The following is a 24379-nucleotide window of genomic DNA, read 5'->3' as shown; positions in this document are numbered from 1 at the left end:
AACTATAAGGCATCAGTTGGTCTATGGAGCCTGTGTCTAGACAAGTGAAAAGCAATATTATAATTTCACTAATTGCTAACTTACCAAAAGTGTGGAACTTTTTAAAATACACCACAGTGATGTGAACGTAATTTGGTAAAACATGAAGGAGGAGGAAGTTATAACTAGCATGTGATATAGCATTTGTAACCTACGGGGAGAAGACTTGGCTGCATATTTTTACTATTGATGTCCAAGGACACAATGTGGGCACTATACATTAGTGTAAATACAGTAACTGAAGAAATTAAGTTGACCAAGGCATAGCCTCTTTGTCTTTTAATTTTGCATGCTAAGTTCCCCCCCTCACACTCAGTGATCTCATAAATAGATGAGTTACTGCATGATTTTAAGTCGTTGCTCTGAAGTGAGTGGTGAATGTGACTTCCACCAGCTTTCTGAGTACTCTCTCTTTAAAATGGAGAGAACTCACTTCACTGCTGCAAAACCAGTTGCTATTTTGTGTTCAGATGCAGAAGTCACACTCAGGTCACGTCCAGACTAGGAATTAAAATCGATTTTAGATACGCAACTTCAGCTACGTGAATAACGTAGCTGAAGTCGAATTTCTAAAATCGAGGTACTCACCAGTCTGGACGGCGCGGCATCGATGTCCGCGGCTCTCCGTGTCGATTCCGGAACTCCGTTCGGATTGATGGAGTTCCGGAATCGATGTAAGTGCGCTCGGGGATCGATACACCGCGTCCAGACTAGACGCGATATATCGATCCCCGAGCAATCGATTTTAACCCGCCGATGCCGCGGGTTAGTCTGGACGAGGGCTCAGAGTGTGTCTTTCTTATGGAAACAAAGTGTGACTCATGTGGTGCTCTATGTCCCTCTAGTGGTAGCAGGGCCACATAAAGCCTGAGTTATCATCTGTGTTGACCTGCCACAACCACAGGGATGGGGTGAGACACTTTGCCAGTGGGATTCACAGCTATTTGCTAGACAACAAAGGAATGTGGGACTCAAATATACTATGATCCATTCTAGATTCTGTAGGGAAGGGTGTTCTAGTGGTTAGACCATTCTGCCCCATCCCTCCAGCCCCTTCTGCTCCTATCCCTCCCTCTCCATCCCTCTGCCCCCACACCCTTATGCTCCTGCCCATGTTCATCCTTCCCGCACTTCTACTCTCTACCTTTTTGCACAACTCATCTCCCCTCATCTTCTGTTTCATTCTGCTCCTGTCCCTCTCCCCTCCTGCTCCTATCCTTGCACCCTCCCTCCTCAGTACAACTCTTCCCCCTCCTTCTGTTCCTCACCCATCTGCTACTGAGGGTATGTCTACACTACAGGATTATTCCGATTTTACATAAACCGGTTTTGTAAAACAGATTGTATAAAGTCGAGAGCACGCGGCCACACAAAGCACAATAATTCGGCGGTGTGCGTCCATGTACCGAGGCTAGCATCAATTTCTGGAGCGTTGCACTGTGGGTAGCTATCCCGTAGCTATCCCATGGTTCCTGCAGTCTCCCCCGCCCATTGGAGTTCTGGGTTGAGATCTCAATGCATGATGGTGCAAAAACAGTGTCGCGGGGGATTCTGGGTAAATGTCGTCATTCATTCCTTCCTCCGAGAAAGCAATGGCAGACAAACATTTCGCACCCTTTTTCCCTGGATTGCCCTGGCAGACGCCATAGCATGGCAACCATGGAGCCCGTTTTGCCTTTTGCCACTGTCACCGTATGTGTACTGGATGCCACTGACAGAGGCGGTACTGCAGCGCTACGTAGCAGCATTCATTTGCCTTTGCAAGGTAGCAGAGACGGTTACCATCCCTATTGCATTGTCTGCCATGACGTTGTAAATTGGCGATGAGATGACGGTTATCAGTCATTCTGTACCGTCTGCTGCTGTCATGGGTGCTCCTGGCTGGCCTCGCTGAGGTCGGCTGGGGGCGCAAAGATAAAAATGGGAATGACTCCCTGGGTTATTCCCTCCTTTATGTTTTATCTAAAAATAGAGTCAGTCCTGCCTAGAACATGGGGCAAGTGTACTAGAGAACCAGTGCATCAGAGAACCAGAGAGCACAGCCGCTCCATGTCAGAGCCCCAGAGATCCCACAGAAATGATGAGCTGCATGCCATTCTAGGGGGTAATAAATGGGAGTCATTCCTATTTTGACCCAGGTGACCCTGGCCAACCTCACCTGAGGCCAGCCAGGAGCACTCACGGGATGATGACGAGGACAGCTATCAGTCCTTTTGTACTGTACCGTCTGGCACCGGGGAGGGGAAGGGAGAGGATGCTGCTGTTCAGTGCCGCAGCACCTCATCTACCAGCAGCATGCAGTAGACATAGGGTGACATTGAAAAAAGTCAAGAAACGATTTTTCCCCCTTTTCTTTCACAGGGGGGAGGGGAGGTAAATTGTCGAGCTATAACCTGAACCACCCCGGACAATGTGTTTGACTCTACAGGCATTGGGAGCTCAGCCAAGAATGCAAATACTTTTCAGAGACTGCGGGGACTGTGGGATAGCTGGAGTCCTCAGTCCCCCCTCCCTTCCTCCATGAGCGCCCATTTGATTCTTTGCCTTTCCGTTACGCTTGTCACACAGCACTGTGCTGTGGACTCTGCATCATAGCCTGGAGATTTTTTTCAAATTCTTTGTCATTTTGTCTTCTGTAACGGAGCTCTGATAGAACACATTTGTCTCCCCATACAGCGATCAGATCCAGTATCTCCCGCACGGTCCATGCTGGAGTTCTTTTCGGATTTGGGACGCATCGCCACCCGTGCTGATCAGAGCTCCACGCTGGGCAAACAGGAAATGCAATTCAAAAGTTCGTGGGGCTTTTCCTGTCTACCTGGCCAGTGCATCTGAGTTCAGATTGCTTTCCAGAGCGGTCACAATGGTGCACTGTGGGATACCGCCCGGAGGCCAATACAGTCAATTTGCGGCCACACTAACCCTAATCCAATATGGCAATACCAATTTCAGTGCTACTCCTCTCGTCAGAGAGGAGTAAAGAAACGGGTTTAAAAAGCCCTTTATATCGATATTAAGGGCCTCATTGTTTGGACAGGTGCCGGGTTAAATCGGTTTAATGCTGCTAAATTCGGTTTAAACGCGTAGTGTAGACCAGGCCAGAGTTAGGCAGCTTCCTGCTTAGGCACTAGCAGGGAAAGCATAGATAGGCCTGTCTCCTGGCCTCACGGCAGCCAAGAGGAGCAATTACAGGGAAGTTCTGCTTAGCCCCTAAGCCTTGGGCTCAAGCATATTTAATGTAGGCATAGTTAGGCAGTTAAATTGGCAAGAGATACCAACAAGTTTCTAAGCATGTGTGAACTCATTTTTCAGAAGCTCTAATCTGGACAAGTTTTCCTTCAAACAGCAAAAGACACATCCTGACACTAGCGTGACCTCCCCACCAAGTCAAAGTTCAAGCTCCTGCTCCAAAGCACAGAGGTACAAGAGGAAATCACAGGAGCAGGGGCAGTGCAAGAGTGGGTAAGCAGGGGCACGCCCCCCTCCCAAATCAGCAGGGGCACAGAAATCCTCCAGGGCAGAGAGATCCAGCTCCTCCACCTGCCAGGAAAGAGCAATCTCCACCAACCAGCCCTGAGACCACAGGGGAAGGGAGCAGAGCCAGCTCTTCTGGTCCTGGGGGGCACAGAAAGTGCCCCGCCAAAAGCAGGCAAATTTTTATTCCTGTGCACACTCCTGCTCAGGAGATTTTTAGTTTCAAGCATGGGCAAAGCAGTGTATTTTCTCTTAATCATTCTCTGAAACAGCTGAACAATTTTATCTGAAATTTTCCAAAAGTATTCAGCCCGTGGCAGACACCCGACATAGAAAATTTCACCCTAACAGTTACAGTCTGGCAACGTTATAAGCAACTGAAGAGAGGTCTTAATCATGACACAATCTTAATTAAGGTGGTACAGCCTACACCACATATGATGCATCCTAGCTATCAACACTTTACTTATAATTCCTAACACGACAAAGATTAAATTCAACACCGTATCTTGGAATGAGAAACGGCCAATGAAATGTAAGGGGTTTCTAGTATTACTTTTAAGTTTTGGCATTCCATTATAGCTTTATTACAAGAAAAGTCTTTCAGATATTGAACAGTTTGCAGAGCTGTTGTTCAGGACTCTCTGCATTGACGACATACAATTAGAATTTAAGAACCTTATCCAAACAGGCATGTCTGCAGAAAGAATGGCGCTTGTTTTTTAATTTAAATGAATCGGAAGCTATACAGGCAATTAGATTTAGTGTATCGGAACACAGGAATTGCCATACTGAATCAGAGCTGCAGATCATCTAGTCTGGTGTCCAGTCTCCAACAGTGCTCAGCACCAAATTCTTCTGACGAAGGTTCAAGACACCCCACAGCAGAAAAGGTGTGGAATAACCTGACCCCCTTTTTAGCTCACCTCCTAATCTCCAATAACTGAAATTAGCCTAAACCAGTGGTTCTCAATCTGTTTTCCATTGTGGGCCAATATGCAGCTCTCTCTGTATTACATGGGCTGCATTCACACAATAGATGTACTACCTGTATGGCTCTGAGGATGGCACATGGGCCGCAGCTGTGTGCTGATTGGGCTGTAAATGGCTTGTGGGTTAAAAAGTACTGGCCTAAACCCTTTGAAGCACTAGATCTTCTCTCTCTAATACTCTTCATTTATCATTAATTATTGTAACTTTTGATATTTTTGCTATCCATATAAAACATTCAATCTTCTTTAGAATCTTGCTAGGTTTTTAGCTGCAACGGTTCTGTGGCAATGAGTTTCACATTAATTTTAGTTATGTATCGTGTGGGAAAAAAACCATTAATTTATTTTATTGGTTTTAAATTTGTTACATTGAATATCCCTTGTTTTCATGTTATGAGACAAGGAAGAATCGATACTCCCAACCTACCTTTCTCTATACTAGTTATTTTATATGCCTTTATCATATCCCCTCTTATTCATTTCCTTTCTGAGATACAGAATTTCAATCTTTTCAGTCTCTCTTTACAAGAGAGTTTTTCCATACCTGTGATTATTTGTAACCCCTTGTCAGAACCCTTAGTAACTCTACAATCTTGTTTTTAAGATAGGGTGCCCAATACTGCACATAGTATTCCAGGTGAGGCTGCACCACTGATTTATATAAAACAACATTCTCCATCCCATTCCTTATACATACTAGCATCTTGCTTAATTATTATTATTAATGTTATTTTTTTGGAGGGTGCAGATGTACATTGAGCTGTGGTCCTTCAGTAAGCTGTCTACAGTGATGTTCAAGTCCCCTACCTCAGCTGATACAATTAATATAGACTCTTGTAAGTTATGAATAGTTTCATTTTTCTCTCCAATGTGCATTACTTTGTATTTACCAGCAATGAACTTCACTTGCCATCATCTACCTTAGGGCTTGGCAAGTATAAAGTTCTACTGCCAAGACTTAAAAAAAACTACCGACCCAATTCAGCCCTGATAGTAAAACTTCTTTAATGTAGCAGACAAAAACGTAAGATCCAATGGCTGGAGGTTGAAGATAGACAAATTCAGTCTAGAAACAAGGCACAAATTTTTCATGAAGAGGGTAATTAGAGTTCAGCTAAGGATGTAGTAGATTCTCCATCACTTGAAGACTAAGTATCAGAAGGGTAGCTGTGTTAGTCTGGATCTGTAAAAGCAGCAAAGAATCCTGTGGCACCTTATAGACTAACAGACGTTTTGGAGCATGAGCTTTCGTGGGTGAATAATTGAGCTCAACAAGAAGTTATGGGCTTCCATGCAGAAATCACCTGGTGAAATTCTGTAGACTTTTTTTTATACAGGAAGTGACACTAGTCTTAATGTTTCCATCTAGCCTTAAAATCTATGACGACACTTATAAATAATAACCATGTGCCTAACATTAAGTCAAGTTAGGCAAGTATTTAAGTAACTTGCTGAACTGGGGCCAGAGTGCCCAGTTTAGCCTCTAATCCAGAAGTGTAATGATTTCAAGACTGCTGAGCACCCAGCAGCTCCCTCTTAGAAAAAACATGTATGCAGTTAGCATGCATAGAAGAGGGTCAAGCAACAAAAATGAACACTTAAAAAAAATTGACGTATGAAGTAGATTTTAGTATCTGGGTGGACGCAATTGCCAATGACTTTAGGGAGCTCTGCACATGGAGGGCTTGCAGAAATGTATTACTAGTGCAAGGCACTAGATTGGTAGAAATGGAAAATGAACTCCTCTATGGAGTCACAAAAAACAATGCAATACGAGTTGTCACAGCATAAGCTTCCCCACACCATTATGCCCCAGCTCTGATTGGAACAGAGGCACAAACTCATTCAAGCACAAACCCATTTTATCTCTGGACTCTTTGCCAAGGCAGCCAACGGGGAATGTGTATGTTAGAAAAATGTTGGCTCATAATCCACTGCCAAAAACCAGCAACCCACCTTAACCATAATGCAAGAGTTTAGTATACAGATTAAAAATAAAACAAAAACCTCACCTCTTGGTAGAATTAGTCAATCTTGGAAGAAAACATACCAAAGGCAAAAAAATAAAATAAAAAAATGCAAACAATAGTTACAGAATTAAATAGGGGAGAAAAAAATATCCCAAAGCCAAAACCATTCTAGCCTCATTGATTAGCCTTATGCAGTTACACAATGTCAGTGAATAAACTAATCTCTTCCATATCCCAATGGACAGCCTCATAAAGTGGACAAATAAGGTAGATAAAGTTAGTGGCTGTGGAGCTCATGATTATCGTTTCACTGTATGAAAAGAACAGAAGCCATCACATATCTTCACAGATCACCAGCTGCTCAAACAGCTAAACTAACCCTGTTGCTGGGAGAACAGTGGTAGGCATTCAAGATTTGAACAAATGTTTTCTTTTGAAACAGACTTCAATACATTCTCATACAGCAAACAGATAAAATCTAATAGTGTTAATAAAATCTAAAAAAAGCAGTTGAAGACTCTAGGATTAGATGGTCTACATACAGCTCAGAGCAAGAACTTAATTCTAATAATGCACATAGATGTGAATTTATGGTCACAATTAACAGGACAATTCTTCTTGGGTGAAATGCAATTTTTTCATATCACTGAAAGCACTATGACCATGGGCTACATACAGTATTAAACATAGAGTCTATACAGTTTCAGATATTAACTGGTCAAGAGATTACATTCTATTCTGCTGAATCAAGTGAAGACAAGCCACTTTTATAAAGTTAGTCCAGCCTCAGCTTCACAACAAAAATGCTTAACTTTCTGCAGTTTTTCCCCCTTAATAAGGGTCACCCCTCCTTAGCTAAACCAAAGAACCTGTGCCAGAATCAAGAGGTACAATACACTGTTGCCCTGGAAACTTCACCCTTACAGAATTAGACCTTTAGACTTCAAATTCTTGGAGTAGACACAGTCTTTTTTAAGCTCTGTAAGAGCACTACATGTATGTTTAGATACTAACATAACTGTATAATCCTGCAATTCTCTACAAATTCCAATTAAAATCCAAACCAAAAATAAAACTATATTGGTATATAGGAGCAAAACGATTTTAAAATATGTACTATATGCAGATAAACTGGAAATCTACATAGCTACCATGTTACATAATTCCCAAACAATTCCATTTTGACACAAAAACACAGCAATCAAGTACCCATCACAGTACCTCATTAGAAAATATTAGAGGCCCTTAGTGAGAAAGAGTACTAGCTATATGTATGCAATTACCTTCATTTAACTCCTACAATATCTTTAGCCATCTTCCAGTCTAGTTGTCTGACCTCTTGCTTTCATCTCTATCAAGAAAATGGCTATTCACTGTATTATTGCTAATCATTCTCAAGCACCGAAAAAGCAATCTGATCTCTCTTCAGTGAAAAGTTAAAATATACCTGAATAAATAGCAGCTACAATAAAGGCTTATCAATTTGGCACCTATTGAAAACAACACTTGAACAGTGTAACCCAGATGAAAGTTTTCCAGCTCCTTGTCGCTGGTTCTCAAATCCAGATTTCCTGTTGTTTTCACCGTTATGGTCTTAATGACCACACACAGTCCATAAATAACCGCCAAAGATAATTCTCAAGATGAGCCATCTAGATGGAGCAAATATGACAAATTTACTAGCTTTTTAAAAAAGCAATCCATCTATAAAGCAAACTAAGTATTAAGGACCATTCTGCGTACATATAAATGGTAGATGATAATGATGCATTGAAGACACCACAACACTAGAAACTGAACTTTTTTTAATGATTTTATGTAGTTTCCTTCACCCCAACGTTTATAAAATACTATCTTTTTTCCCCATGAAAAATCTTATTAGATCTTCATTAAGTGATCAAGTTCAGTGTTAGACAAGAGGACCACTTCCAGCTCTACGCCAGCACAAAAGGGAGGTGAAAGGCCGGCTACAACAGCTGAAAGCAGCCAAGCCACCACTTCATTGGTGCTGCGGACACACTGAGCGTCAGCAAATGGTCATGAACAGGGCAGCTTGGCAGAAGTGCCAACTTTGTCCCTCTCCCAGGCCAGTGGTTTTCAAACCTTTTTTCTGGCAACTCAATTAAAGAAAATTGTTAATGCCTGTGACCCAACAGAGCTGGAGATAAAGGGTTTGGGGTGTGGGAGAGGCTCAGGGCTGGGGCAGAGGGTTCGAATACAGGGGTGAGGGCTGCGGGGTGGGGCAGGAAATGAGTGGTCCAGGGTGTGGTTGGGGGTGCAGGCTCTAGGGTGGGGTCAGGGATGAGGAGTTTGGGGAGTAGGAAGGGGTTCCGGGTTTGGGAGGGGGCACGGGCTGGGGCAGGGGATTGGGGCACAGGTTACCTTGGGTAACTCCTGCTCAGTGGTATTGCAGGGGTGCTAAGCCAGACTTCCTGCCTGTCCTGGCACCATGGTGCACGCTGCACCCGGAAGCGGCCAGCAGCAGGTCCCGCATCTAGGCGGAGATGCGCAAGCAGCTCTGCGTGGTTCTCACCCACAGGTACAGACCCCCCTGGTTCCTGGCCAATGGGAGTGCAGAGTCAGTGCTCAGGGTGGGAGCACCACGCAGAGTCCCACCCCCCGCCTAGGAGCTGGACCTGCTGCTGGCCACTTCCGGGGCACAGCATGGTGTCAAAAAAAGGTAGGAACTAGCCTGCCTTCCAATCCGCGACTCAGTACTGGGTCGCAACCCGCAGTTTGAAAACTCCTGCCCTAAGTAGGCTCTCTCTTATTTAGTGTAATCTCAGGATGTACTCCAGCTACGACTCCTCCCTCTCCACCATTGCTCCTTTCAATTCCTGGCTATGTGTCTAATTCATCGCTATACCAAAGGCTACACTGCAGGTGGCGAAAGGTCATTCTGCTGGTTATTTTTCACAGGAGAAACTTACAAGAGGGGAATTTCCCCAAGGAAATCTCCTAGTTTTCCCAATTTCTGTAAGCCTGCAGAAAGGAGAGTCTACAGCTGGGTCCTTTAAGTGGTGCATAGGCTTTGCACTGGATCTTTGCACAAGGATGAACTTCACCCTGTGTGTATCCAGTCCTACCTACACACAATAGAAACAGATTTTATTTTTACTCCTTTTGAAGAGCTATGTAGATTGAATGAAATTCTCTTCGGACTTGAGTATCAGAATGTCAGCTAAATTCAAAATACAGAGTTATATTCTGCCCCATCTGGCTGATGTTTTTTCTACATGTCTTACAAATTGAGCAAATTTAATCTGGAGGTACTGAAGCCAATACAGAAACCCATAACAACTTTGGGTTTAAAAAAAAAAACAAAACCCAAAACCAATCATTGAGTAGAAATGTAAACTTGTCCAGTTTTGACTCTTCAAATTCTACGCCTACTATTGTGAACTGTAAGAGAGCTAAAAGCCTCTATTCTTATATCTGTCAATACATTTATAAATTTCCAGAAAGGAAATAGTAGGTTTTATTTTAAAACCCACCACTACTAGAGGCTATGTTGATTAATAAGCAACAAGAGTTCTTAACATATTTTTAAATTCACATTTATGACTTACAAACCTAAAACTGTACAGAATAGAAGTTCACCATTTTACAATAGTGTAAAATATTCAATAAATCTAAAATTAAACACCAAACCAAAGACAGTTACTACTTCACTATACTGTACCTGACTGCTACCATGACCAAAGGGAGTGCTGGATAAATTGGTAGTAACATTATGTAGAATAATTTCACCACTCATAGATCCAGAAGCAATGTAGCAATCATTCCAATTAAATGTTACACAAGTTACTTCATCTTTATGATCCTGAAAGAGAAAGAAACAAACTAAAACAGAGTGCTGATGAATGTTCTAGCAGGAGACAAAACGTTTTTTCCGTGCTACTACAGAAATACTTCAGCTTCAGGTTTTTGTTTTGCCTCTTCTGTAACAAAGGTGACTTTTTGCAAAATTATTTCAGGTTTAACTTGGACATTGTTTTACCCGAAACTTGATTAGATTTTTCAGAAGGTTCTTTTATAAAACCCAACACGTTCTTCATTAGAGTATCAACAGTATGTTAATTATATAATGTAAAGATCTCTAGGACACAAATATCAAAGTAAAATCTTTCAGTGACAACTGTCAGTTTAGCAGAGTTATATTAAGAGCAGCCTACTTTTCCCAGATTTCCCCCTTCAGTAGCTTTTCTGTTATTGAACATATTTGCTCAACAGCTCTCTCTTTGGTAGTGAAGGCATCATCCTGTCTTTGTACATTAAACTAAAATGTCCAGGTAACATATTCCCAGCCTCAAAAGTATAAGTTTGAAACATGTGTCCATTACCTGGAAAGAAAAACTTTTCACAATACTGCAGATATGAAAGTCAGGAAAAAAAATCATAGTTCAGGTTCACAGCTATAGCGGTACATTTTAAAGGGCTTGGTGGATGGATGACTGGCACTGATATGGGATTAGAGTTAAGGATGCAGCAGAACCTTAACTGTGAATTGAAAATCTGGCAACATTTTCCCTGATTTTAACTAAGAAAAACCATGACAATCTTAATACCATGTGTCTGAATTTAATTTTATAACTGATAATAAAAAGCTATTAATATTCCTACTGTGGGGAACCTCCCCCACCCCTTCCAGAATTTAAGATTGCAACATAGATTGTGTCTTTTATTTTATCTTGACTTTCCATTTGCAAGACCCAAGCCAAAATTACTTCAAAAATTATGTTCACAGATTTAAGATATGTCTGCCTGGACAGACTTTATGATGCATGCGGACTAGCCTGAAGACTCAAAGATTTTCAAGAAAAGTGCAGACTTTAGACTCTACAGATATTATAAAGCCCTTAGCAAGTGACTTCAGCAGTCAGCCATACAGCCTTTTTCCTTGTCAACCTCCACTGCACCCAGGCTCTAGTTGCAAACAAAAGCACAGCTAAATAAAACAAATTTGAAGTTGGCAGAATGAGGTTTTTTTGAGCAGCTGCTTTTCTTTAATTCCACAAAATATAAACTTATTTTCAAACATTCACAGGGTATGTCTACACTACGAGATTATTCCAATTTTACATAAACCGGTTTTGTAAAACAAACTGTATAAAGTCAAGTGCACGCGGCCACATTAAGCACATTAATTCGGCGGTGTGCGTCTATGTACCGAGGCGAGTGTCGATTTCCGGAGCGTTGCACTGTGGGTAGCTATCCCATAGTTCCCGCAGTCTCCCCCGCCATTGGAATTCTGGGTTGAGATCCCAATGCAAAAACAGTGTCGCGGGTTGTCAAGGTTTCTTTCCCCCACTTTGAAATTCTGGGTGGTGGCAGTGTTACCAGATCTAAGCTAGTAATTCATCTTAGAAGTGTTCATGCAGGTCTCCACATTTGTACTCTAAAGTTCAGTGTCTGGGGCACTTTCTGTCCACCCAAAAAACTTTCCCCTCCCTGGGTTGCCTTGAGGGACTTCACCAATTCTCTAGTGAACACAGATCCAAACCCTCTGGATCTTAAAACAAGGAGAAATTGACCATCCCCCTCCTTTCCCCCCACCAATCCCCAGTGAGTCCAAATCCAATCCCATTGGATCTTAAAACAAGGAAAAATCAATCAGGTTCTTAAAAAGAAAGCTTCAATTAAAGAAAGATAAAAATCATCTCTGTAAAATCAGGATGGAAAATGCTTTTCAGGGTCATCAGATTCCTATAGACCAGAGGGTCCCCCCCACCAGCCTTAAGTTCAAAGTTACAGCAACCTGAGGTAAAATCCTTCCAGCAAAAAGAAACCTTTACAAGTTGAGAAAAAAACATAAAACTAACACGCCTTGCCTTGCTAATTACTTACAAGTTTGAAACATGAGAGACTGATTCAGAAAGATTTGGAGAGCCTGGATTGATGTCCCGTCCCTCTCAGTCCCAAGAGCAAACAACAAAACAAAACAAACAAAACAAACAACAAAACAAAAAGCACAAAACAAAGACTTCCCTCCACCAAGATTTGAAAGTATCTTGTCCTCCTATTGGTCCTCTGGTCAGGTGTCAGCCAGGTTTACTGAGCTTCTTAACCCTTTACAGGTAAAAGAGACATTAACCCTTAATTATCTGTTTATGACACGGGTGATTCTGGGTAAGTGTCGTCACTCAATCCTTCCTCCGTGAAAGCAACGGCAGACAATCATTTCAAGCCCTGTCTCCCCGGATTGCCCTGGCAGACGCCATAGCATGGCAACCATGGAGCCCGTTTTGCCTTTTGCCACTGTCACCGTATGTGTACTGGATGCTGCTGACAGAGGTGGTACTGCAGTGCTACACAGCAGCATTCATTTGCCTTTGCAAGGTAGCAGAGATGGTTACCATCCCTATTGCACCGTCTGCCATGACATTGTAAATTGGCGATGAGATGACGGTTATCAGTCGTTCTATACCGTCTGCTGCTGTCATGGGTGCTCCTGGCTGGCCTTGCTGAGGTCAGCCAGGGGCGCATGGATAAAAATGGGAATGACTCCCCGGGTCATTCCCTTCTTTTTTGTTTTGTCTAAAAATAGAGTCAACCCTGCTTAGAATATGGGGCAAGTGTACTAGAGAACCAGAGAGCACAGCCGTTCCATGTCAGAGCCCCAGAGATCCCGCAGAAATGATGAGTTGCATGTCATTCTAGGGGGTGCCCCTGCAACAACCCCATCCGTTGCTTCCCTCCTCCCTCAACCCTCATGGGCTACCGTGGCAATGTCCCCCCATTTGTGTGACGAAGTAATAAAGAATGCAGGAATAAAAAACTGACTTTCTAGTGAGATAAAATGAGGGGGAGGAAGCCTCCAGCTGCTATGACAGTCCAGGCAGTACTGAATCTTTTCTTTAGAAATGAAAGGCGGGGGGTGGGAAGGGGGGGCTGATGGAGCTCAGCCTCCAGTTGCTATGATGAAGACGGTTACCAGCCGTTCTGTACCATCTGCCGGGAATGACCAGGAGTCATTCCCATTTTTACTCAGGCGCCCCCGGCGGACCTCACCAAGGCCAGCCAGGAGCACACACGGGCTGATGATGACGATGGATAGCAGTCACATTGTACCGTCTGCCACCGGGAAGGGGATGCTGCTGTTCAGCGCTGCAGCATTCCGTCTACCAGCAGCATGTAGTAGACATAGGGTGACACTGAAAAAAAGGCGAGAAACGTTTTTTTCCCTTTTTTTTCACGAGGGGATAGGGGGGGAAGTGTGTAAATTGACGACACATACCCTGAAACACCCGGGAAAAAGTTTTCGACCCTTCAGGCATTGGGAGCTCAGTCAAGAATGCAAATGCTTTTTGGAGACTGCTGGGACTGTGGGATAGCTGGAGTCCTCAGTCCCCCCTCCCTCCCTCCATGAGCGTCCATTTGATTCTTTGGCTTTCCGTTACGCTTGTCACACAGCACTGTGCTGTGGCCTCTGTCTATCATAGCCTGGAGATTTTTTCAAATGCTTTGGCATTTTGTCTTCTGTAATGGAGCTCTGATAGAACAGATTTGTCTCCCCATACAGCGATCAGATCCAGTATCTCCCATACGGTCCATGCTGGAGCTCTTTTTGGATTTGGGACTGCATTGCCACCTGTGCTGATCAGAGCTCCACGCTGGGCAAACAGGAAATGCAATTCAAAAGTTCGTGGGGCTTTTCCTGTCTACCTGGCCAGTGTATCCGAGTTCAGATTGCTTTCCAGAGTGGTCACAATGGTGCACTGTGGGATACCGCCAATACAGTCAATTTGCGGCCACACTAACCCTATTCCAATATGGCAATACCGATTTCAGTGCTACTCCTCTCGTCGGGGAGGAGTATAGAAATCGGTTTAAAGAGCCCTTTATATCGATATAAAGGGCCTCGTTGTGTGGACGGGTGCAGGGTTAAATCGGTTTAACGCTGCTCAATTCAGTTTAAACGCGTAGTGTAGACCAGGCCACAATGACAAAACATCTTAGTTGATTAACTTGACTTTTTTTTTTGGGGGGGGGGGGGGAGGGGAGGGGACAGTGGAGAGGGTAGGAAAAGGGAAGGAAAGTTTGGTAAAAACAAACAAGCAGGTTACATCCTTAATTATGGAGTTTGTACTACCGCAGCTCCATAAGATGTCATGGAAATAAATGAGACTATCACAGGGTTTTTTTTGCATTATGGCTTCACTGTAGGATTGAGAATCCAAAAAGGACTGGTAACGAAAAAAAAAAATGACCTCGCTTTAACGCTCACCTTTTCTCATTAAGATGCCAAACCTGACAACACTTCCATACATGCTTAAAGTTAAGCACATATGGGAAATTATGTATGTCCTTTTGTATTTGTAGGGTCAAGGCTGTGATAAGGCAGGAATAATAGAAAGTGCAGTTCTTGAAATGATCTGTTTTAGCACTTGGCTATTTGCCAGTTTCTTCCAATATGAAAATCCCACATTTTGCTCTTACAGAGACTTACACGTGTGCTTAACTTTAGGCCCTATGAGTAGCGTCCCTGATTTCAACAGACCTGCTTATAGAGCATGAAATTAAGCATGTGAGAGTCTTCACAGGATCAGAGTGGTAAATTGTATCTTGTTTGCTAGCTAGAAAGTATACATTCAAAATGGTCAACAAAAGCTAGAAAATATGGGATCTACTTTTTTTCCCTGTTAACTATCAGACCCAACAGAAAAAAGAGTTACCTTAAGGCATCGATGAAGTCTTCTAGATTTTAAATCCCAGATTTTAACAGTGTTATCAAGGCCTCCACTGACAATATGAATAGAACTGGAATTTAAGCTCACACATGTCTGTTTTGCCTAGTAAAGAAAATAGGCATAAGAAATGTTTATTATTGCAGACTATATATCATACAAATACTCAAGAGCTTAATCTTTACCAATACAAGCAGTCCCACTGACTTCAATAAAACTATTGGTGCACTTAATGATTAATTGTATGTGATTACTTATACTTATGTATGTTAATTAACAAATATTAAACCTATCATATGGACTCAAACCTCTCACTCCACCTTTTCCCCCTTCCCATTTATGTTGCCTCCACCTGGGTTTCCTTTATTTCAATATGCATTTTCCCTATGCAGTATAGCTCCCAGAAGTGATGCCATACACCCCTCATCTCACACAATAGCTACCGTGCACAAATGGGATAAGACTTTCAAAAACAAATTCCTTTAAAAGACACTGCAAAGCTGTCTAGGTCTCCAAGTTCATATTCTTTAAACACTACAGAGAATATTATAGTAGTAAGCCTTCCAATTCCACAAAGTGCTTCTTTTTTAAAATAAGCACTGCAGCACTGAATGGGGGGGCACTCTTAATGACACACCTACACCGAAGACAGAAATGATTAATTATTATTATTATTAAAGATTCACTTTGAAGTTCTTGGGTCTGGGAACATTAAGAAGAGTCCATTTATTTTCCATCAGACTTATTCTAATCATTGGCATCAAGGAGTTAAAAATAGCTATACTGTATTTGGATGTCTAAAAACCAGATATTTTCACTGTTATTTCACCAGTATTTCCCCAAATAAGTAAGAGCCTAGCCTTTATACACCTCTGTACCATTATTTTAGTTTCCATCAGGATTCAGTAAGGCTTTTGATGCTGGCTCATATGACCATCTCATAAACAAACTAGGAAAATACAATCTAGATCAGGGCAGGCAAACTTTTTGGCCTGAGGGCCACATCGGGTTTCTGAAATTGTATGGAGGGCTAATTAGGCGAGGCTGTACGTCCCCAAACAGCCAAGCATGGCCCAGCTTCCGCCCCATCTGCACAGTCCCCCCCCCCCGGTTGTTGCCTCCTGACAGCCCCCCTGGGACTCCTACCCCATCCAACCCCCCATTCTTGACAGTCCCCCCTGCTCTGTACACACCCCTTCTCCCTGACCACCCCTGGACACCCCGTCCCTAACTGCCCCCCGCCGACCCATTCAACCTTTCCTCTCCTTCCTGACTGCCTCCCTGAGACCCTTGCCCCATCCAACCACCCCTTCTCCCTGACTGCCCTCAGACACCCCACCGCTAACTGCCCCCTGCCACCCCATCCAACCCCCCTCTCCTTTCTGACTGCTCTCCCAGGACCCCTGCTCCCATTCAACCCCCATGCCCCACCCTCTGACCGCCCCGATCCCTATCTACACCCCTGGCCCCTGACCATCCCCCGAACTCCCCTGCCCTCTATTCAACCCCCTCCCCCACCCCCTGCCCCCATACCGCGCTAGTTAGAGCACCGGTGGGTAGTGGCATGGCTCCACCAGGACAGGCAGCTGCACTGTGCAGCACACAGCACCGGGTCAGGCCCCAGCTCTGCAGGGTGCTGCCCCAGGAGCTTGTTGCTTCGCTGCCAAGAGCACTGCGCCAGCAGTGGGGCGCGCTGAGGCTGCGGGGGAGGGGCCAGGGGCTAGACTCCCAGGTCAGTAGCTCAGGGGCTGGACAGGACAGTCCCGTGGGCCAGATGTGGCCCATGGGCCTTAGTTGCCTCTGATCTAGATGGAGCTACTATAAGGTGAGTAAATAACTGGGTGAAAAACCATTCCGAAAGAAGGGCATATTGAGTACGGTCCCGCAGTGATCAGTGATTCATCAATGATTTAGATAATAGCCTAGAGAGGACACTTATAAAGTTTGTGGACAATACCAAGCTGGGAGGGGTTGCAAGTGCTTTGAAGGATAGGATTAAAATTCCAAATGATCTGAACAAACTAGAGAAATAGTCTGAAGTAAACAGGACAAAATTCAGTAAGGACAAATGCAAAATACTCCACTTAGGAAGGAACAATCAGTTGCACACATACAAAATGGGAAGTGACTTCCTAGGAAGGAGCACTGCAGAAAGGGATATGGGGGTCATAGTGGATCACAAGCTAAAAATGAGCCAACAGTATAACACCTGTTGCAAAAAAAGCAAAATCATTCTGGGATGTACTAGCAGGAATGTTGTAATCAAGATACCAGAATTCTTCCACTCTACTCCATACTGATAAGGCCTCAACTGGAATACTGTGTCCAATTCTGGGTGCAACATTTCAGGAAAGATGTGGACGAATTGGAGAAAGTCCAGAGGAGATCAACAAAAATTATTAAAGGTCTAGAAAACATGACCAACGAGGAAAGATTGAAAAACTTGGATTTGTTTAGTCTGGAGAAGAGAAAACTGAGGGGGCGGGGGAATATGATAACAGTTTTCAAGTACATAAAAGGTTGTTACAAGGATGATGAGAAAAAATTGTTCTCTTTAACCTGTGAGGATAGTAACTGGCTTCAATCGCAGCAAGGGCGGTTTAAGTTGGATGTTAGGAAAAACTTGCCATCCAGGTAGTTAAACACTGGAATAAACTTCCTAGGGTAATTGTGGAATCTTCATCATTAGAGGTTTTTAAGAGCACCTGTCAGAGACCTCTCGAGGTCCCTTCCAGTCCTATGATTACAAGAGCTACAGTAGTGCGGAACCCAATTATAACAAGTTAGCACTCCAACACAGTTTACTCAAGCAGCCGTGTCAGAGTATTACTCTATAAGTGGGTCCCTCTCTCTCCGGCATAGTAAGTTTTATAATGTATATGGGATGGGACCTAACCCTTGTTACAAAAATCGAGTGATTTCACACACACACACACACACACACACACTTTTACTTAAAAGAGCCTGTAGTCATGACAACCCAGCAAAAATTTAAGATCAAAGTTTAAGCCTCATTTTCTGCTCCTGCAATTAGGTAGCAGTTACTGACCTAATGTAACCCAACAATACATTGTCTTGTCCCACTGAACTCAAGTTAATAAAGTGGTAACAAGCTAAACACTATATATGTTGCTCAATTTTCTGATACTTGGCATTGTGTGTAATAACCTTAACGGTACTTAATTATAAGTGATATCTAAATAAAGTTGTAAAAGAAGTGAGCAGAGCAGACATAATGCAAATACGAGAGAGAAAAAACAAAGCCACAAGTTACACTTACCCCTTCAGCTAGTTCAAAAAGTGGAACAGGTTTACCCTTACAGCTTGAAACAACTATTTTATCACCGATGGTAGATGCAGTGACCAGAAAATTATCTGAATTGGGAGTTAAGAACCACAGAATATAGATCATGAAACTTTGTACAGCTGCTGGCAAGCAAGTGTAGGTACTACCCATTATTGTACCTGTTCAACAGATTGGCTTAAAGTACTATACCTTGAAATGACATAGCTGCTTTAAAACATTGCTCTTTGAGGGGGGGAGGGGGGACATAAAAAAAGTTATGGAGTGAGATTTCTTGCTCTTGATTCTCTTTTATGGAATTTCATTAAGCAGCTGTTATGTAAACAGTTTGCCTTTTCCTGAAGTAGATTCTCCTATGTGATGCCACTGCTCTCCAACCCTAACAAAAAACACAAGGCAAATTTGGGGGGGAGGGAGAGAAGAGTATTTGGATTATTTTTGTTGGTTTAAGCTCCACCTTGCTAGGCTGCCTACCCGTCAATATTTCTCTCCCATCTCTCTCTACAACATTTCCCCCCTCACTTCTTTTAGCCTTCATCACAACTCTAGCTACCATTAAACAAAATTCCAAGCAATGTTTGTTACTGTTAGTAAGCCTAGAAACCTAGAGAAAACCCGTATTCATGACAATCATTAATCCAATTCTGTGCTATATTCTAGGAACAGCACACTGGTTACTGTGGTTTAGTTTCCAGTGGTCTCCTTCTGGATAGGGAAACCATGCAATACTTCTAATATAAAGTTATTTTGTGTTTAGAATTATGAAAATGAGTATTTTAGGTATCTGTTGCATTCATAATAAGCAGAATCAGATTACAGTACAAGTACTGTGAAAGGGACATTTATCATTATCCCACAGTTAAATATAATATGAAATAAGCTTTACCTAAACCTTTTGAACGAAGAGAAAACTCAGAATAGAGCCCTTTGGGGGGCTTAACTAACACCAGATTACATTAGCAACTGTTCCAGTTATCATGACAACAATGCCAAGAAGTCTTTTGTTACCCAAAGGAGCTTAAGGACAAAACATAGTCTGGAGCAAATAATAAAGATGAAAAGATTATCTTCACTAGCTGCAGCATAACAAAACTCTTTTTGACAGCTCAGGCACACAAACTAGTAAGAACAGCCTTTGACATAAAACAGATATGTAAGATGGCATTCACCACTATGCTCTTCTCTCATAGAGCATTTGCAGAGAAGATAATAGAGGGATAAAATACACAGGATCAAGGTGAGTGTAAATGGGAGAAGTATAGCATCTTTTCCCCTCCACCCAAGCCCAAGGAGTGCACAGTGCCCCACTCCCCAAGCTTGAAATAACCAGAGTAACCATCCCTTCTGAGACACGTCCCTCTTATAGCCATCTCCAGGGCAGTGGATATGAGGATTAGTAACTGAAGTAAACAAATACAAATCTAGTTAGCTGGATTTGTAACCCAAGAAATTAAACCTCTCCTCTTAAAATGGTGAAGCAGTCCTCTGCCATCTGAAAAAGCACACACATATGGCATTGGGGGTGGGGGAAGAAAGAGTACAAGTAATTCCCTAGTTCTGACACTGAGTTAACTCAGCTGAAACTTGCACATAGAAGTATGATTTTTGCCATGTATTATTGTTACAAACACCACTTTTGATTAAGAGACAACTTGAACATTTTTTCCAGTTTGCACTGTGTATTTGATAGTAGCTGCACACAGGCAGTTCCATGATTTCCCACAATTTCCCTTTTTGCTTATATCTACTTTTCACACCGAAACAAAGGACAAAAATATTATTTTTAAAAAATTAGGAAAACCTGGTTGTAAAATCCTACAAAGATTGGAAGAGGGATTCAGAGGCAGGTGTAGTAACTAAATACTTTAGTATCAGAGGGGTAGCCGTGTTTGCTGCTTTTACAGATCCAGACTAAGAGTTCTGTGGCACCTTATAGACTAATAAATGTATTGGAGCCAACGAAGCAGGTATTCACCCATGAAAGCTCATGCTCCAATACATTTGTTAGTGTATAAGGTGCCACAGAACTCTGCCGCTTTTAGAATATTTTAGTTTTGTTTTAAACTGTCTAGAATTCAAGTTGACTATATCCCTTCAGAGCTCTGGGTTAGTATTTGCACTATTTTAGTCAGTCTTTTCCTCATCCACACCTTTGTTACTGTAACCTTTGCCTCATCTCTCTCTCATGCACAGTTCAAACCTCAGGGGTTCAGGACCCAAAGGAGCCACAATAGTGTGAATTCATTGTTTCATTTACTATAGTACTGTATATTCATATTTAAACAGTATGACGGAAATATTTTGTTTTTATTAAATATGTGTATATATTATTCTCACAGCAAAATGACTGACCATTATTTTATCGACTGCAATTAGTTAACATAATAAAAGCATCCTGACTGGTTAATAATTAAAATCACACTGTGTTTTAATATCATGTGCTGCAAAGAGTCACAGGACACACATTGAAGAGCCATTTGTGGCTCGCAGACCTCAGTCTGAGTATCACTGATTTAAACAGCTTAGTCTCCCATGTAATCTCATATTTTATTACTCAACTCTAAATATTTTCTGCATCAGTGTACAAAACCTTTGCCTAAAACTAAAAAACAGTTCTTCAAATCAAGACTAAATTAAACTGATATTTACATGTACTTTAATCCAGAAGTTCAATCGAGTTTTGCAGAAAGGCAGACACAGACACAGTAAAGGATATTATTATTGCCCCAACATAGTGAGTTGACTGAATGCGAAGTATGCGGGTTGAACTGTTCCACCACGGTTATAGATGAGGAGTCCCATATTTTAATATCATCTCCTGAAGAAGCAAAACGGATGCTTTCCTGCATGGCTGCACCTATAGGCCTAAAAAACACATGGGGGGGGGGAGGGAAGTCAGCTCCAGTTCACCTTGTAAATTAAAGGGAAGGATTCCATCCACTGTTACTTACAAGATTTCCTTAATAAAATGACAAATTAAAGCATGAAGCTGACATTACACAAACAGTCAAAGAGTTGCCACCGCCACCACCACCACCACCCCCCATTGCCACCCATCCACCCTCTTTTAAATGCTTAATTCTTTGCGTTCATAACAGCTTCATTCTGAACCATGAGTATTTTCAGAGACCTATTTTGAGAAACAGCAGATGGAGCTATTCAGGCTAAAATAAATTAATTGTTCCAGCAAGGATTAGAAGTTTGAACCGTAAGCACTCCAGTGCCTCCCTCATCCCAGATCACAAACATATGGGGGGAAATCTTAATCTGTGGTTTTAGTGACACAGATCATTCAAAAGAATTTGAAGTTTCTAATTTACTGTCACTACCAATGCTGTTTGGTTTGTACTACATTCAGCTTCCCCAATAAAAACAGACTACTTGGTTTCACTTTTGTTTATAATCAGTTTCCTTTTCAGCAACTTATGCAATAGCATTTCCTTTTTTGATTTTTTATAGAAATATTTCCATATGATCTTTGGTTGTTGTGCCTAAACAAACTGATAAAATAATTTGAATCAAGTTAAAGTAAGAAAATCCACACGTGCAAAATATGGAGAAAAAAAAAGTTAGACATAAGACTCAAGGCCTATGACACTTGTATTCATTTAAGAGTCTATGGCACAAGAAACTGGCAACAGACATATTCTGCCAACTTAAAATTTTCCCTTTAGTTTTAACAGAGTTTCATATCCTTTTCCCCTGATTAGCCTAAACTTGTATATGTGTAATGGAGTGCTGCTGTGCATTGTTTAACAGCTGCTGGATTTCACCCAACAGGCGGCTGCGCTTCATCATAAGAGAGGGAGAGTGGTGGTCTTTTTAATACTAGAAATTGTGTATATCTGTTAAGCGTGCAAACTGCCATTTGGTCTTTCTAGATGGAAGATGCTATAAAAGCAATTTATTATTCCTGTCAGTCAACGGAGATCTCAATGCTTTTTGTTGTAAATGGAACAATACTTCCACAATTTGATAACCAGTATGCGCTTTCCTTCAGTTATCCCTGCCACGGCAATATTCCCTCTTGAGTGTTACCTATTAGATCAAGTTCCTCTTCTAATGTTTACTAGTGATGTGCCCACCTGGAACACCAGAACCAAACTCTCACAATCTAAGGGTATGGCTACATTTGGAATTTCAAAGCGCTGCCCCGCAGCGCTGCGGGAGCGCTGCCGCGGCAGCGCTTTGAAGTGTGAGTGTAGTCAGAGCGGCAGCGCTGGGAGAGAGCTCTCCCAGCGCTGCATGTAAACCTACATCCCTTACGGGTGTAGCGTGCAGCGCTGGGCGCCGCGCTCCCAGCACTGCTGCCCTGATTACACTGACGCTTTACAGCGCTGTATCTTGCAGCGCTCGGAGGGGTGTTTTTTCACACCCCAGTTGCAGCGCTGTAAAGTGTGAGTGTAGCCAAGGCCTAAGTGTAAGTCAATGCTAAAGCACCACAACATCTGTGCTGCTGTAGCACCATAGTGGTGTAGATTCTTCCTGCATCCCAGGGAAGGATTTCTCCCTCAGCGCAGCAGTCGCTAGGTCCATGGCAGAATTCTTCCATTAACCTAGCTGAGTCTACATCAGGAGTTAGGTCCGACGTTTTTCACAGCCTCAGGGATGTAAGTAGGTTGACATCATCTTCAGCTGTAGATCAGGCCTAAATCTCAACCCAGTCGGCTCCGGCCTTTCACCAGCTTTACACAACGTTAAGCCGAGTTAATGCTGAACGGTGCCAGTTTTCAAAGGCTGCAAACTCCCCCCCGCCGTGACATTTCAGCGACGCCCCCTGCGTGCAAGTCTCGCCGCCCTGGGGCTAGTTTCTAGCACGCCCCGGGTGAGGTCACCCGGACCACGCCGCGCGCCGCTCTGCGACCGAGGGGGTTTCAGGGTTAAACAAGGCTGCAGCCCCCCTCCCGGCTCCACATGGGGCGGCCCCCGGCCTACCGGGAACTTCGTTCGTGCTCTCCCGCCCCCCGGGGCTTTCACCTGCCAGCGAACCGATGGCCACTGCGGACCGCAAAGGGGAGGGAGCCGCTGCCCAGGTAACAGGCACCTGGCCCGAGCGCTCAGACCCCGCCCCGCGGCCCTCTCCGATTGGCTGGGGCACCCCAACTCGGAGTCCTCTACAGGGTCCGACTCATGGTTCCAGCCAATGAGCGTTGCTAGCGGCAGCGGGCCCCGCGAGACACTTACCGGCAGGCGCCCGCCCACCCCTTTTCCCCAGGCGCGGAGCGGCGACAGCGGAGTTTCCGCGCCTCTTGCAACTTAACAGACCGTCCCAACAGCCACCGCGAGCCCCCTCTCCACCCCCCTCGACTCCGTGTACGGCGGCCCAGAGAGGGCAAAAGGAGTAGACTGCGTTCGCCTGCCCTTAACGCTTCGGCAGCGGGGCGGCGCCTGGCGGGATGCAGTGTAGTAAACTGCTCCGCGTAGTAATGTGCTACCGGTAGCAGTTACTGCTACGTATAGATTGTAAGAAACTGCTATGCTAGTAAACTTATACCAGATGTAGCCGGTGCCTGCAGGTAGCACTTTCCTGCACTTTGATAGATGTGAAATTGCTATCAGTAGAAAAGTGCTCCCTGTAGCAGTTATTGATAGGTAGGGATCGGGGTCGGCAACCTTTCAGAAGTGCTGTGCCGAGTCTTCATTTATTCACTCTAATTTAAGGTCTCACGTGCCAGTAATACAATTTAATGTTTTTAGAAGGTGTCTTTCGATAAGTCTATAATTTATAACTAAACTATTGTTGTATATAAGGTTTCAAAATGTTTAAGAAGCTTCATTTAAAACTAAATTAAAATGCAGAGCCCCCGGACCAGTGGCCAGGACCCAGGCAGTGTGAGTGCCACTGAAAAATCAGCTCGCGTGCCGCCTTCAGCACCCGTGCCACAGGTTGCCTACCCCAGTATAGATTGTAGG

General features: G+C 43.3%; 1 protein-coding gene across 3 annotated transcripts in view; it reads right to left on the bottom strand.

The window, feature by feature from the left end:
- The window catches only part of NEDD1 (NEDD1 gamma-tubulin ring complex targeting factor), a 62674-nt gene extending 38904 nt beyond the window's left edge, over window positions 1–23770 (bottom strand). The window contains exons 1-5 of one of the 3 annotated variants that reach the window (XM_050935285.1): window positions 23651–23770; window positions 21183–21331; window positions 18443–18537; window positions 15151–15267; window positions 10158–10298 (exon numbers count right to left, since the gene is read on the bottom strand). In XM_050935285.1, the coding sequence (XP_050791242.1) occupies window positions 10158–10298; window positions 15151–15267; window positions 18443–18537; window positions 21183–21315 (486 nt within the window). In that variant the 5' untranslated portion in view covers window positions 21316–21331; window positions 23651–23770. Of the gene's footprint in view, window positions 1–10157; window positions 10299–10818; window positions 10906–15150; window positions 15268–18442; window positions 18538–21182; window positions 21332–23443; window positions 23547–23650 lie in introns of those variants that run through there. The other 2 variants (XM_050935294.1, XM_050935302.1) reach the window with 2 other exon arrangements.
- Window positions 23771–24379: the final 609 nt, after the last annotated feature.

This window comes from Gopherus flavomarginatus, chromosome 1, assembly GCF_025201925.1.
Source record: "Gopherus flavomarginatus isolate rGopFla2 chromosome 1, rGopFla2.mat.asm, whole genome shotgun sequence".
Lineage (NCBI taxonomy): Eukaryota > Metazoa > Chordata > Testudines > Testudinidae > Gopherus > Gopherus flavomarginatus.
This window is presented reverse-complemented; position numbering and strand designations above follow the sequence as displayed.